We start from the raw sequence: 16543 nt of genomic DNA on the forward strand, positions 1-16543 counted from the left end.
GCCTCCTCTGTCTGCTCAGTGCGAGGTCCTCGTCCCCAGGTGTTTTTGCTGTCGGTGTGATTGCCTCCAAATGTTCATAGTGACCACTGAGACATTTTTGTCCACTTCCTGGCAGACCTCACTCTAGAGACAGTGCCACATACAGAAAGATGACCCTGCCACTTGCTAATAGAAGTTCAAAGACACAGAAAATTAGAATCTTACCAATGGCGGGTCGTGATCCTGAAGGCCAACACACAGAAGTGATGAAGGTATGTTCGGTAAGCTTTATCGTGGGACATTTGGAGTAGTAAGACCTATGTTTTCCAGAACATTAATTCACCATTTCTTATTGCCACTGCTGTTTTATTTCTTGCAGTCATCAGGGAACCAGCTTCACCTTCTAAGTGTGTAGTTAACCACAGTAATGTCAGTGGCTGCTGGTGAGACTACCAAACAAAGGACTCTGAAATCTAGAAAACTGATGATTAAAAAAATGTAACCTTTCAGAAACATACATTGTGAACCCCAATGTGTGAAATGCCAGGCAGATTTTAAAAAATGGAGTCTAGGCCGGGCGCGGTGGCTCAAGCCTGTAATCCCAGCACTTTGGGAGGCCGAGATGGGCGGATCACGAGGTCAGGAGATCGAGACCATCCTGGCTAACATGGTGAAACCCCGTCTCTACTAAAAAATACAAAAACTTAGCCGGGCGAGGTGGCGGGCGCCTGTAGTCCCAGCTACTCAGGAGGCTGAGGCAGGAGAATGGCGTAAACCTGGGAGGCGGAGCTTGCAGTGAGCTGAGATCCGGCCACTGCACTCCAGCCTGGGCGACAGAGCAAGACTCCGTCTCAAAAACAAAACAAAACAAACAAACAAACAAACAAACAAAAAATGGAGTCTACCTTGTGGCTCAAGAACTGTCCCCTAGTAAGGCCTCTCCATTCTGTCACTGGAGCTATGGGGAGCTCTGGGTTGAGGAGTCAGGACAAGAGTATCTGGGAGCCATGGGAGTTTGGTGGAGCCTGGGCAGGTCAGGTCGTTGTGGCTCAGGGATGAACAGAAACAGCCTCTCCTGCTCCAGGTGGTCAGTTCGGGTGGGTTGCTTCTCTCTGGGCCGAGTGGCAGCACAGAACAGCAGCACGGCTCCGGAGGACAGGCCTGTGCCAACAGAACAGCAGCACGGCTCCGGAGGATAGGCCTGTGCCAATGCCAATCAAGCCGGTTAGTGTCAGGGCACCCTTCTGCCTCTTTTTTTTGAGACGGCGTCTCGCTCTGTCGGCCAGGCTGGACTACAGTGGCATGATCCTGGCTCACAGAAACCTCTGCCTCCCAAGTTCAAGTGATTCTCCTTCCTCAGCCGCCTGAGTAGCTGAGGACTACAGCTACAGGCGTGTGTCACCACCCCCATCTAATTTTTGCATTTTTTGGTGGAGATGGGGTTTTGCCATGTTTCCCAGGCTGGTCTCGAACTCCTGACCTCAAGTGATCTGCCCGCCTTGGCCTACCAGATTGCTGGGATTACAGACGTGAGCCACTGTACCTGGCCCCTTCTGCCTCTTCACCCTTGCACTGCCTTCACACCTGCAAACCAAAGGATCCACGTGGAGTAACAGAGGTGTGATGGGGAATATGGTACCCCAAAGACACATGGAACAGCTGTTACCCTGGACTAGGCATTATGTGTTCTTTATGGTAAAAGTAGATGCAAGAGGGCACAAGTTTTGATTTTAGGCTGAAGAGGTTATTTGCTTCTTTACAGAAAGAGGAACGCTTGAGGGCTTCCACTCACCAGGAGTCTCAGGCAATCCATCTGCGGGAGAAGCGCTACCAGCAGGAGCCAAGTGTCTCCGACCAGGACCCTGGCAGTGACGGTGTGGAGGAGGAAGGCAAGGACACCTTCAGCCTGGCTGCTATTAAAAACTATTATCAAGGTGAATTCCAAGGTGAGTCAGGTTATGGAGGTCACATTTCATCATTTCAGGGTGGCAGTGCCTGCTTTTGCTCTGGTGAGCTGTTACTCCTTGTCCTACTATTTATTGAGGACAAAAGTACGAAGGCCTTTTTGTTTTCTCTCCCACAGAAAAGATTAGCTGTGAAAATATGGCATCTGGCTGGGCGCAGTGGCTCACGCCTGTAATCCCAGCACTTTGGGAGGCTGAGGCAGGCAGATGACCTGAGGTCAGGAGCTGAAGACCAGACTGGCCAACGTGGTGAAACCCCATCTCTACTAAAAATAGAAAAATTAGCCAGGCGTGGTGGCGGATGCCTGTAATCCCAGCTACTCGGGAGGGTGAGACAGGAGAATCGCTTGTACCTGGGAGATGGAGGTTGCATTGGGCCAAGATTGCCCCACTGCACTCCAATCTGGGCAACAAGAGCAAACTCTGTCTCAAAAAAAAAAAAAAGAAAGAAAGAAAAAGAAAACATGGCATCCTCCAAATAAAATCAATTAAACAATTTATGTCCTTGTGGAAGGAAATGTATATAAGGCAGTTCCTCTGCTTGTATAATTAAAGACCCAATATTTAAGCTTCACAGTTCTTAAAACTGATGTGTATGTATTTAAAAGTGATCAAATAACCTGAGAACAAAACCTCTCAAATCTAGTCATTTCAGCATGTCTGAAAGTTCTATTTACCTTCCCATTGAAACTTTTAAAAAAAAGTTGACCCTTCAGGAAAAATGTACAGTGGGAAGTAACAATATTTGGCAGAAGAAACACTGAGGAATAAACCATCTTTGAAGGTGAATCCCATGTCTTAAATTCCTTTGTTTTCAGAGGAACAAGCCAGCATCTATTCCTCAGACAGTGACCAGGGGTCAGAAGATAAGACTCAAAGATTAGTGAGAGCAAAGAAACTCAGTAATGATGAAGTAAGACCAAATGTAGTCAATTCTCAAGAGTTTACCCTGTGCTCAGGAGCCAACTGCTGGGAACAGAGCTCACAGACCAGGCATGCACAAATTAGCTGTCTACACACTTGACTGAAATCCAGTGAGATAAATGCAGTAGTAGGACTAGGAGTGACCCAAAGGTCTGATACCTGTGCTTGGGTGGGTCTTGGAAGGCTGCATGGAGAAGGAAGTCTCTGCTGGGTATTGAAGAATGAGCAGAAGCTTACAAGCACACAGGCCAGGTTAGGCACTCTAGGAACATGGAAAGGCCTGTAAAGAAAGGTGCAGGGCCTGAGATATCAAGTCTCAGCTACAGAACTACAAATTGCTTCATGTGGGTAGAGCAAGGGTGGTCTACCATGTTCATTGTGGGACACTGGGTATCTTTTAAAATTTATTTATTTGAGATGGAGTATCACTCTGTCACCCAGGGTGGAGTGCAGTGGCACAATCTCGGCTCGCTGCAACCTCCACCTCCCAGGTTCATGTGATTCTCCTGCCTCAGCCTCCCAAGTAGCTGGGATTACAGGCACCTGCCACTAAGGCTGGCTAATTTTGGTACTTTTTAGTAGCGATGAGGTTTCACCATGTTGGCCAGGCTGGTCTCAAACTCCTGACCTCAGGTGATCCTCCCACCTCAGCCTCCCAAAGTACTGGGATTACAGGCATGAGATACCAATACCACCACACCCGGCCTTTTATTTTATTTTTAAGACAGGGTCTTGCTCTGTTGCCCAGGTTGGAATGCAGTGGTATGATCATGGCTCACTATAGCCTCAATCTCCTGGGTTGAAGTGATCCTCCTGCCAAAGCCTTCTGAGTAGCTGTAACGAAAGGCGTGCACCACCATGCCTGGCTAATTTTTAAAATGGTTTGTAGAGATGGGGTCTCAATATGTTGCTCAGGCTAGTCTCGAACTCCTGGCCTTTAGCAATCCTTCCACCTTGGCCTCCCAAAGTGCTGGGATTACAGACGTGAGCTATGGTGCCTGGCTTAAAACTGGGTGTCCTTATTGTTTCAATGTAATAGTAGTTGAGGGGTTATCTCATTTGTTATAAAAATATTTTCCTTTGTTTTCTTTTCCTTTTATAAGATCACAGGTACAAATAAATTTTAAGTCTTTTATTTATTTTTTTATTTTGAGACAATCTTGCTATGTTGCCCAGGCTAGAGTCAGTGGCACAGTCTTGGCTCACTGCAACCTCCGCCTCCCAGGTTCAAGCAATTCTTGTGCCTCAACCACTTGAGTAACTGAAACTACAGGCATGCACCGCCATGCCCGGCTAGAGAGAAAGAGAGAGAGAGAGAGAGAGAGAGAGAGAGAGAGAGAGTGTGTGTGTGTGTGTGTGTGTGTGTCTTTAGTAGAGATGGGATTTTGCCATGTTGGCCAGGCTGGTCTTGAACTCTTGGGCCTCAAGTGATCTGCCTGTCTCAGCCTCCAAAAGTGTGGGGATTACAGGCGTGAGCCACTGTGCCTGGCCTTAAGTATGAATTATATAAGAGAATCACTATGGTATTGCCCATTGGCCATATTAATTCATTGAATGTTTTCTGAACACATGCTCTGTTCTAGGTTCTAGAGATACAGACAGGAAAAACACTGCAGTGACAACAGTGGTCACTGTGTGTTCATTTATTTTTTCTTCTCTCTACATAACACACAGTTGTCCCTCAGTATTCATGGTGGATTGGTTCCAGGACTCAGAGGATACTAAAATCACAAGTGCTCAAGTTGCTTATATAAGATAGTTTAGCATTTGCATATAAGCTATGCACATCCCCCTGTATGCTTTAAATCATTTGTAGGCTGGGTGCTTTGGGAGCCCAGCACTTTGGGAGGCTGAGGCGGGTGGATCATTTGAGCCCAGCCTGAGACCAAGATGAGACCCCCATCTCTACAAAAAAAAAAAAATTAAAAAATTAGCTGAGCGCAGGTAGTCCCAGCTACTCAGGAAGCTTAGGCAGGAAGATCAATTGAACCCAGGAGGTTGAGGCTGCAGTGAGCCGTAATTGTGCCACTGCACTCCAGCACAGGCAACAGAGCAAGATCCTGTCTCAAAACAAAAAATTATCTCTAGATTACTTATAATACAATATAAATGCTATGTAGGCCGGGTGTAGTGGGTCACGCCTGTAATCCCAGCACTTTGGGAGGCCGAGGCGGGTGGATCACCTGAGGTCAGGAGTTCGAGACCAGCCTGGCCAACATGGTGAAAACCCATCTCTACTAAAAATACAAAAATTAGCCAGGCATGGTGGTGCATGCCTGGAATCCCAGCTATTTGGGAGGCTGAGGCAGAAGAATTGCTCGAACCTGGGATGTGGAGGTTGCAGTGAGCTGAGATCACGCCACTGCACTCCAGTCTGGGAAATGAGCAAAACTCCGTCTCAAAAGAAAAAAAAAAGTAAAGTGTCTCTTCAGCCTTGACCACTGCCTAGGGGAAACCTATTCAGTTGCCTGATCTAGACGGTGTCTGAGCTCTAGTGTGAAGGGCTGGCTCCCTCACTGTCAGGTCAGAACCATTTTAGATAAAATTTCCAAAAACAATTTATTTTAAAATGTCTTACCTCTCATATTTATTCAGGCACACCTTCTGGAAAGAGGAAAGCAGAGCATGAAGAGGAAGAAGATGATATAAAGCCCTAAAATGTGCACTCACTGTATTCAACAGTTTGTTTTAAAACAATTATGAAATGACTTGTTTTAATTGAAGTTGAGTTGCTTTTGCATAATCCTAGTTGTGAATAAAAAGTTTTCAAAAGCAAATCCATTACGTTAGAAAATTCACTTTTTCCCAAAGAGGAGGATTTTGTTCACTGTTTACTGTAGGTGGATTTTAGGTTTTAGTGCATTCCTGCTGTTAAGTTTGGCTCAGTTATGGCCTCCTCCAGGATGTCCTCCCTGGACTGCCTAGCTGAGTTTGGGGCCTTTCTGTGCTCTGTAGTCTCCTTAGTATGGCATTAATTCCATTTCCCATATGGCACTGTGCTCTTGGAAGAGCAGGTACAGCAGGGAGAGCTCACTGGATACCTGGTACTTAACCAGAGCTGTGTGGGCTTGACCACTTCTAATCCTTAGGGCAGGTGCTATTATACCCCTTTTATAGATGTGGAAGCTGAGGTTTAAAGAGCTTAAGACTTTTGTACAAAGCTTTTACTTAAGTAAACAAGTAAGCTTTTCTGAGACAAGGGTTAGAATCTTCCATGCATAGTGATCACAATGCTGGGCTAATACTTTAGTGACCTTATGAAGATACCCAAAATATCTACCTGAGATAAACAGGCACCATTAGGTTTAGGGAAAAGTGCAATGGGAAACAAAATACCAGATTTGATTTCTAGTTTTGTGATTGCTACAACAGCTGGAACATAATAGAACCTAAAAACTACTGAATGAACAAACAAATGCTGTTGTGTTGGGCAGTCCCTTCTCTGACATCAGTTTCTTGAACTAGGGGGGCTTTAGATTTGACCACATAAATCCTTCAATTCAATGTTTATATTTCTTTACCTCTGAGAACACTAGATATATATTTTAAAATGTTTTGTTAAATAGAAATGATCAAGGGGGAAAAAAATAGCCCATTTCACCATGCCAAAAATCCCATTTTACAATTCTATTTCCTTCCCTTTTATACTTTTACAGCATAATTTTGTGCTTGTATATTAAACACATTCACAATTAGCATTAGCTTCTAAAGAAGAACTGAGAGACTCATTCAGAACAATGAAGGGTACTAGCACAACTTAATTTTAACATCAGGTTTCTTTCTAAGGGGCTGGCCTTGAGGATCTGCTACGTCTGTGAACAGGACAGGGGCTGGGGGACTGGGTTGGGATCTACAAGCCCTTGACCTTTGCAGACCATGCAGGAAAGCTTAACAGTTGAAGGAAAAAAAGTTTGGCAATTTTAGACTCACAAGTGGTCAAGCCACTCCCACTATTTGGTACCTATAAGAGCAGTGGTAGCACCAGGTTGGACTGCTTTGGAGGACATGGTGAGGGCACTGTTGCCTCACAGCCAGTCCCTGGCACTCAAGTCCTCTTGAACTCAGGGGAGCAGCTCACAACTCAAGCACCCGAGTCTCCCTGACTCACCAAAGGGAATATGCATCGAGGCTTCCTGTACGTGAATATGAAGCTCAACAGCCATTCTCAGAAGGGAGAATGACATTAAAGATTCCAGGTCAATTTCTTTATTCCCCTAAGTTAGGAAAACTCTGAAAACTTTAAATTATTTAACTTTTATTCTTAAGTTTCCTCAAACCTATTACATGTTTCCCTGTTTTTTTTGAGACGGAGTCTCACCCTGTCACTGAGGCTGGAGTACAGTGGCGCGATCTCGGCTCACTGAAACCTGTCTCCTGGGCTCAAGCGATTCTCCTGTCTCAAGCCTCCTGAGTAGCTGGGATTATGGGCACTCGCCACTGCACCTAGCTGATTTTTGTATTTTTAGTAGAGAGGGGGTTTTGCCATGTTGGCCAGGCCGGTCTTGAACTCCTGACCTCAGGTGATCAGCCCGCCTTGGCCTCCCAAAGTGTTGGGATTACAGGCGTGAGCCTCTACGCCCAGCCTTTTTTTTTTTTTTTTGAGATGGAGTCTTGCTCTGTCACGCAGACTGGAGTGCAGTGGTGCGATTTTGGCTCACTGCAACCTTCACCTCCTGGGTTCAAGCTATTCTCCTGCCTCAACCTCTTGAGTAGCTGGGACTACAGGCATGTGCCACCATGCCTGGCTAATTTTTGTATTTTTAGTAGAGACGGGGTTTCACTATGTTGGCCAGGCTGGTCTTGAACTCCTCACCTCAGGTGATCCGCCTGCCTCGGCCTCCCAAAGTGCTGGGATTACAGGCGTGAGCCACTGCACTTGTCCGACCCTGCTCTTTCATATTTGTCAACTCAATTCAATTTTATGAACAGACAGGGCCTAGTACTGATGATATTAGGTTGAACCTTATGAAATTACTATTTTTATGAGTAAAAGTGTTCAACTATTATAACTAATTTTACATGATTCATAGACTGAGTGGCTTAAATAACAGAAATTTATTGCTCACGTTCCTAGAGGCTGGGAAGTCCGAGATCATGGTTTGGTTCCTGATGCGGGTTCCCTTCCTGGCTTGCAGGCAGCTGCTGTTTTGCTGTATCTTCACGTGATGGAAAGAGTCTCCTGTCTCTTTGTATAAGAACACAAATGCCATCATAAGGGGACCAACCTTGTGACCCCATCTAGCCTTAATTACCTTCCAAAGGCCCCATCTCCAAATATCATCACATTGGGGGTTAGGGCTTCAACATGTGAATTTGGGGTGGGGGGCAGGTGTGGATACAAATATTCAGTCCATAACAGGTAGGACTGAATAACTCAGGGAAATTGATAAACTTGTTCTTGAAGAAGGATGTAAGGAATGAATTTTAGAACTTAGGAATGAAAGGGATTACATGCTTTTTCAAAAAGTCCAAGTTTACAGAATATTTGATGAACTTTATTGAAACGATTTATCCCAGTATATATTGGTTAAGTTCTAAATGCTTCTAGTACAGTCTTCAAAAGAAACTTCACTGTGCTGTTATGAATTTGGATAATATTTTGTATTACTTAAATATCAGTGTTAAAATTCATTGCTTTTATACTTATAAAAATGGAAAAATAAGGCAATTACAATGTTGGATATTTTAGCATTAGAAAAAAATGTAAATACCTGATTTCATTTGACAATGAATGATACTCAAATGATTGTTACAAAGGTAATTTTCAAGCTTTTAAATGTAACTAAAACCAAATATAATAATTCATCCAAAAAACTGAAAAAAAAATTTGAAATTACAAAAATTTTTATGTTATACGTGTATATACATTTGAAAAAACAATTCTTAAATGGATTGATCTAAAAATTTGAAACCACTGAATCAAAAGCTTATCTTTCTGAGTACAGGTGAAATTTAAACTTCTAAAAACTGCTATATACACCCATCAAGAAGCACCAATAATTCATTCTTAAACCTTACTCTCTGAATGTATAGACTATAATATTTGAAACATTTTAGGCCAATTAATTGCTTTGCATCAATTAAGACATACTGAGTGTAGAAAAGGGAGTAAAACTTCATATATGTAGACTCTAAGAGGTGTCTGATTGTCTTAAGAATGTAATAACTTGGGCTGGGCACGGTGGCTCACACCTGTAATGCCAGCACTTTGGGAGGCTGAGGTGGGTGGATTAAGAGGTCAGGAGTTCGAGACCAGCCTGGCCACGATGGTGAAACTCCATCTCTACTGAAAATACAAAAATTAGCTGGGCATGGTGGTGGGTGCCTGTAGTCCCAGCTACCCAGGAGGCTGAGGCAGGAGAATCGCTTGAACCAAGGAAGCGGAGGTTGCAGTGATCCGAGATTGCACCACTGCACTCCAGCCTGGGCGACAAGAGTAAAACTCCATCTTAAAAAAAAAAAAAGAATGTAATAACTTGTTACAGCTATATTAACAAAACACTGCTGGTGGTGTTTCTTAATACATATATTTTTTGGAGATGGAGTCTCACTCTGTCACCCAGGCTGGAGTGCAATGGTGCAATCTCGGCTCACTGCAACCTCCACCTCCCAGGTTCAAGTGATTCTTCTGCCTCAGGCTCCCTAGTAGCTGGAATTACAGATGCACACCACCATGCCGAACTAATTTTTTGTATTTTTAGTAGAGATGGGGTTTCGCCACGTTGGCCAGGCTGGTCTTGAACTCCTGACCTCAAGTGATCCTCCCACCTCGGCCTCCAAAGTGCTGGGATTACAGGTGTGAGCGACTGCACCCGGCCATTACAATCTATTTTTATCTAGCCTTTAGAGCAGGTGTCCTAAGTGAAAGACAAAAACAACAACAAAAAAACTGCTGGGTTTTTTTTTTTTTTTGGAGACAGAGTCTCACTCTATTACCCAGGCTGGAATGCCGTCACATGATCAAAGCTCACTGCAGCTTCAACCTCCCAGGCTCAAGCAGTTCTCCCACTTTAGACTCCTAAGTAGCTGGCAGTACAGGTGTCTGGCTAATTTTTAAATTTTTTGTAAAGATGGGGTCTTGCTATGTTATCCAGGATGGTCTCAAACTCCTGGGCTCAAGTAATCCTCCCTGCCTGGTCTCCCAAAGTACTAGGAGTACAGCTCTTTTTTTTTTCCCTTGAGATAGAGTTTCACTCCCATTGCCCAGGCTGGAGTGCAGCGGCATGATCTCATCTTATTGCAACCTCCACCTCCCAGGCTCAAGCACTTCTGCCGCCTCAGTCTTCTAAGTAGATGTGACTACAGGCATGCACCACCACACCCAGATAATTTTTGTACTTTTTGTAGAGATGGGGTTTTGCCATGTTACCCAGGTTGGTCTCAAACTCCTGAGCTCAAGTGATCCGTCGGCCTCGGCTTTCCAAAGTGCTAGGATTACAGGCATAAGACAGTGCTTGGCCAAAATTCTTCATGTGTTAATGAAGGCTTTCCAAAATACTTAGTTATGGCTTACAATAGTTTACTTAGCCATGTCTTTTTTCTAGGTTGACCTTTCTGAACAATCAGACTGCAAGACAGGGCTTAAAATTAATAAAATATATTATGTTTTATTATAAAATTTCTAATTCATTCATTTTTTATAGGGAAGAACTTATAGAACTGAATTATAGTGGAGAAAAATCAATACAGGTTGAGTATCCCTTATCCAAAATGCTGGGACCATAAGTGTTTCAGATTTCAAATTATTTTGGATTTTGTAATACAGGGCATTACACAAGTTCAGCATCCCTAATCTGAAAATCTGAAATTCTAAATGCCCCAATAAGCATTTCCTTTGAGCACTATGTTAGTACTCAAAAAGTTTTCAATTAGGGATGTTCAATCTGTAGATCTAAGAAAGAATGACCAAATTAAAATATAAGCATAAAGGCCGGGCACGGTGGCTCAAGCCTGTAATCCCAGCACTTTGGGAGGCCAAGACGGGCGGATCACGAGGTCAGGAGATCATAGACCATCCTGGCTAACAGTGAAACCCCGTCTCTACTAAAAAATACAAAAAACTAGCCGGGCGTGGTGGGGGGGTGCCTGTAGTCCCAGCTACTCGGGAGGCTGAGGCAGGAGAATGGCGTAAACCCGGGAGGCGGAGCTTCCAGTGGGCTGAGATTCGGCCGCTGCATTCCAGCCTGGGTGACAGAGCAAGACTCTGTCTCAAAAAAAAAAAAAAAAAAAAAAAAAGAGTAAGTCTGGGTGTGGTGGCTCAAGCCTGTAATCCCAGCACTTTGGGAGGCTGAGGTGGGCGGATAACCTGAGGTCAGTTTGAGACCAGCCCCACCAACATGGTGAAACCCCATCTCTACTAAAAATACAAAAAATTATCCAGGCGTGGTGACGGACGCCTGTAATCCCAGCTACTTGGGAGGCTGAGGCAGGAGAATCACTTGTACCTGGGAGGTGGAAGTTGCAGTGAGCTGAGATTGCACCACTGCACTCCAGCCTGGGCAACAGAGTGAGACTCAGTCTCAAAAAAGAATATAGAAGTCTTTGCCTCTGAATACTATTTTCTCAATTTAAAAATAATGAGTGAAGAGTTTCTTTGCTTTGTTGGTAAGCAAGTCTTAGGGCAAGAAATATCCAGAAACATTAATCATCAGTGAAGGAAAGGGTAATTTTACAGATACTTAGACCCCAAGAACTCACGGCCCTTAACGGAGAGCAGCAACCCGAGTTGTCTCTAGTGCATCCATGTTTGCTTCTCTTGGGTGCCATGGGTCAATACATTCGAAGTGCAGTAGCACTGTAGAATGAGTGAAGTTGGGCAGTACTAAACTTGCAAAGAATGGAAGTGACTAAGGACTCCAGAGAAAGCATGATCCTTGCATCTGCTGAGAGGTAAACAACGGTTCCTGGTTTTATAGGGAAAAAGTGAGGCAACCCTGGGAACACAGACCCTAAATAAGATTTTATAAAACTCCATAAAGGCTGTCATCTTATTTTAAAGACAGCAAAAGTTAGATATAATGTACAACATGATATGAGTAACATTTTATCAAAACTTTTTTTTTTTTTTGAGATGGAGTTTCACTCCTGTTGCCCAGGCTGGAGTGCAATGGTGTGACCTTGGCTCACCACAACCTCCGCCTCCCAGGTTCAAGGAATTCTCCTGCCTCAGCCTCCCGAGTAGCTGAGATAACAGGCGTGTGCCACCACGCCTGGCTAATTTTGCATTTTTAGTAGAGACAGGGTTTCTCCATGTTGGTCAAGCTGGTCTCGAACTCCCGACCTCAGGTGATCCGCCCGCCTCGGCCTCCCAAAGTCTAGGATTACAGGCATGAGCCACCGCGCCCAGCCCCAAACATTTTTAAAAATAATTCTTATTATGTCATGGAATCCTCTTTTTAAATGAAAACACAACAGATACTTGGTCAACTGGAAAACAATTTATAAAGGTCTATTTACATGTAACTTCTCCAGAGTGCATCTCTTATACAAAGCAAGGATGTGGGTTATTTCATTCAAATAACATGAAGTCGCAATTAAATGACCAAACTAACTCTCCTCGAAGTCTCTAACCATCTGCTAATTTATTTAATACAAAAATGCTTATTTGGTCTTTTAATGACAAGCAACCTTTGAAAGTGTATTTCACCTATTCTTGAGACTTCTACTAGGCTTTAGCTATAAGAATATAGCACCAAAATCCATTTTAATAGTATTAATATTTGCCACTAATATTGAGTTTTTAATACATACAATTTCATGTAGGAATATTGGGAAAATTCAGACAAATATGAGTATAACATTTTATAAAATGGGTAATAAAAAGCTTTTTTAAAAATAGCAATTTAAAAACACAAAGAATATTCTTTTACAGAACCAGATAAGCTGGTTAGACTACAAAACCCAAGGTCTCAGAAAACCTTTGGCTTAAAAATTAAGATTACTGCAAAACCCTAATCTATTTATTACAAAATTTTAGAGCAATTTAGAAATACTGAAAGTTACTAAGAGGTGCCAGATTTTTAAAGATTGAAGTAAACACGATTTTTCTCCCTTATACTTTTGGAAAGATTTTCTATATTCAATTGGATGAATGTTCATATTTAATGTTACTTATGAAGAAATCCTTTCTTTCAGTTATACAATGAACTATTATAATGCAGAATTGAAATGGTACAAGCAAAATACTCAACTTCATGCTTCGATAAACAATAAAGGAAAAAGATATTACCCATAGGTATGAGGCAAAATTATAGGTAGAGTCCCACTTACCTATATTAAAAAAAAAACCAAAAAACTTAAGGGATGAAGGGGGTACTAGTTATCAACTGATTGACTTACAGAACAATGCAAACGAGGATGCCTGACTGAAAGTCTAGGTGACCAATTCTTTCTGGTAGCCTGAGATGCCTGCTCCATGCCTGACTCTCAATCTTGCTGGAACTGTGCAGTCTCTACAAAACCAAATACAATCAAAAAGCTGCATATGGGCGTGGGGAGGGGAAGAGGGGTGAAGAAGAGAGGGAGGGAGAGAAATAGGGAAACAGAGAAAGTTGGAAGGGAGAGGGATGGAGGAAGGGAGGCAACAAAGCAAGCAGGTGAGCCTTGCTAACTTAGAAAAATATCAGTGGCCTTTAACTGACAGGGAATAGTGCAAGTTAATCTTTGGCCCTTATAAAACACTGGATACTGATATAACAAAACAAAACAAGACAAAACCAAAAAAAGAAACCGAAGACACATACCACAGTTCTTATGAGGGAAGCTTAGTCTATTAAGAAGGCTTATTAGCAGAGCACACAAGAAGCTGCCTTGCTTGTTAGATAAACTGTCCAGCCCAAGCCAAAGTAGCAGACGTATTGCAATTCAATTTCAAAAAGTATTTTTGTTTTTGGTTTTTTTTTTTTTGAGACAGAGTCTTGTTCTGTCGCCCAGACAGCAGTGCAGTGGTACGATCTCGGCTCACTCCAACCTCTATCTCCCAGGTTCAAGTGATTCTCCTGCCTCAGCCTCCTGAGTAGCTGGGATTATAGGTGTGCACCACCACACCCAGCTAATTTTTTGATTTTTAGTAGGACAGGGTTTCACCATGTTGGCCAGGCTGGTCTCGAACTCTTGACCTTAAGTGATCCACCCACTTTGGCTTCCCAAAGTGCTGGGATTCCAGGCATGAGCCACTGTGCCCAGCCCAAAAAGTTAAAAAAAAATTAATAATGATTAGCTACCTTGCCTCCCTCAGAAATGAGATTTTTTCCCTTCAGAAACATCTCTGTAAATGATACAGCCAGGCCTGAATTTTGAGGCCAGGGTTACCTCAGATTCCATTCCTCCCTGTTTTCTGCAGCTGTAAATGCCTCTGCCATCTCCTGCTCCAGGGGCTGCCCTGAGACAGAACATGAACACAAGTCCAGATCCTCTTCCCACCAGCATCAGCTCTGCAGTCTCAAATCAGTCTCCCAATCACAGTACTCTAGTTCAATTGTTCACTTTAATACTTTGAGCAAGAAAGACTGCTTTTATTATAGAAATGACTTTTATAAATATGGACAAAAGTATAAGATGAAAGGAAGCATATACTAAAAATTAGATTTATGAAGAATAGCAGTTTTCCTTCTTGGCTGGAAGATCTGTAGCAGTGATTAAATACTGTATGCAATTCTGCACTGCAAATAGGAACTTCTTGATACTGTGTAACACCAAGTAATTTACATACATGCTAGCTTCCAGTTGACTTACAGTAACCATCAGTTTAAACAACTGTTTTGCAAGTGCCTCATACTGGAACTCTATCATATTTATTCTCTTTGATTTCATTGTTTAACAGTTTTCTTTTTTCTCTTACCCTAAATAATTAAGAGTTGGCTGTATACCTTTTTTTTTTGGGGGGGGGGGCGGTGAAAACAGCTTTTATTTTTTACTATTAGCTTTCACAAAAATTTAATAATGCTCACTTTATTAAAATGAAACACTGGAATGAACTTAGACCTCACTATACTTTTAAACAAAGTATGTAACCTAGCAAAGCTGATGACTTTGTTTTAAGAAAACCTGGGTGTTGCTGTGTCTCATCAGACAAGTGCAGTAACCTGGAATGCACAGATGACCACCTCTCTCCCTGGAGACCTGCTTTAGCTCCAACACAGATGACCAGATTTTGAGTCAACTGTTTTAAAATTCTGGCATTTTGTTCTCTTCATAGAGAAAAATCACACCCTTGCAAAGTTCATGTATTTTAAAAATTTTTTAAAAATTTAGAAAAGTCTCCAGGTCATGGAGTGAAGAAAATACTGAAGTGTTTTATGTCTAAATGAAGCAATAACAATTCTGATACCAGCAATATCCCTTTTGATTTAAAAAAGATTGGTCCTCACAATGTTCAAATTATTCTACACAAATGACCTGTGAAATTTTTTACAATTGTATTTTTTTTTGCTCAAGAGTCATCATAAATCATTTGATTAAACTAAATTAAAATTGATTTCAGCAGAAAGTAGAAATGTTTCAGAATATAAAATATCACATTACTGATTTTACAATTTGAAACTGATAACAACTTAAACTATAAAAAAAAAAAAAATGCATATCACTAAAAAAATTTTTCCAGTCTTTTCCCTTCTACCCAGGAAAATTTTACATCTGGTGTCACCAACATGAACCTTTGGTGATCTTCTGAAGTCTTCCAAAGATTACACCTTGGCAGACTTACTGGTGATCTCCTTCAACTCGTCTCTTGCGCACTATGAGAAAAATAAAAGAAACTATGTTAGAAATCCCTATTAGTTTTTACAATGGTAACTTGCTTATAACAAGCAAGTTTCTGCGTAAGTTATAAGTTCTACAAAATTGAAACGTCCATTTCCAGTTCACATGACCATTAATTTAAAAAAGCAAAAACAAAAACCAAACCTACTTCCCATCATTCACCGTCATTTACTTGTTGAGAACCGAGGGGCTTCAAAACAAGAACTACATGCCCTAAGCTCAATGACTCATAGCTGTGCTTACATAGCAGCAGCACTAGAAATCTAAATGGTCAGCAATCATCTACAAGTCATTTGTTTTTATTTTTAACTTTGTAATTTATTTTATTAATAAAATAGAGATTAGGTCTCACTATTTTGCCCAGGCTGGTCTCGGACTCCTGGGTTCAAGTATCTGCCCGCCTCAGCATCCCAAAGTGCTGGGATTACAGGTGTGAGCCACTGCGCCTAGCCCAAGTCATTTGTTTATTGAAAAAGTACATACTCAGGTTTAAAAAAACAGCTAGTAAATTAGTGTGTTAAATTTTGAAGTGACATTCGGGCAGCTGGGGTTAGAACATATTAAAAGTAGCTATTTGCATGCTCTCCTGATTAGACACTACAATGTATTTCCTTAGGCTGTAAAAGAATATACCAAAAACATTTTTGTCATTTTTATAGGTAAGTGATTTGCTACTGCTTTCTGAATTTTCCTTCTCTTGCTTCCTGTAAAATAAACCAGTTCAGGGTCTGATAAAACAACAAATGCAAAGTAATGAAAATCTCAGACCCTGGTAATATGGCGCGGTCACTTCTGACTACCATAAACTTTGGCTGCCTAAGTGGCCAACTCACTCAGCTTATGCAGCAAAGAACGGTACATGTATGTATCTGAGACTACCAGCCTCTTCCTGGACTGGTGATGCCAAACTACTCAGG

The 16543-nt window shown here is 42.2% G+C and overlaps 2 protein-coding genes across 6 annotated transcripts in view; one reads left to right on the forward strand and one right to left on the reverse strand.

Annotated features, from left to right (window-relative positions):
• LOC105490260 (RNA polymerase-associated protein LEO1-like) overlaps positions 1-16543 on the forward strand; it is a 33284-nt gene that overhangs the window by 6269 nt on the left and 10472 nt on the right. For 2 of the 4 annotated variants that reach the window (XR_011606046.1, XM_071066842.1), the window contains exons 6-7: positions 116-251; positions 1742-1925. Coding sequence is in view for 3 of the 4 variants with exons in the window: in XM_071066842.1 (XP_070922943.1) it covers positions 116-251; positions 1742-1925 (320 nt within the window). In the remaining variant the exon portion in view is untranslated. Of the gene's footprint in view, positions 1-115; positions 252-1741; positions 2123-5462; positions 5597-16543 lie in introns of those variants that run through there. The other 2 variants (XM_071066843.1, XM_071066844.1) reach the window with 2 other exon arrangements.
• Positions 12290-16543, reverse strand: part of LOC105490244 (tropomodulin 3) — an 80022-nt gene continuing 75768 nt past the window's right edge. For both annotated transcript variants that reach the window (XM_071066841.1, XM_071066840.1), the window contains one exon: positions 12290-15601. In XM_071066841.1, coding sequence (XP_070922942.1) covers positions 15567-15601 — 35 coding nt within the window. In that variant the 3' untranslated portion in view covers positions 12290-15566. The remainder of the gene's footprint in view (positions 15602-16543) is intronic.

The sequence above is a fragment of the Macaca nemestrina genome, chromosome 7 (genome assembly GCF_043159975.1).
Source record: "Macaca nemestrina isolate mMacNem1 chromosome 7, mMacNem.hap1, whole genome shotgun sequence".
Lineage (NCBI taxonomy): Eukaryota > Metazoa > Chordata > Mammalia > Primates > Cercopithecidae > Macaca > Macaca nemestrina.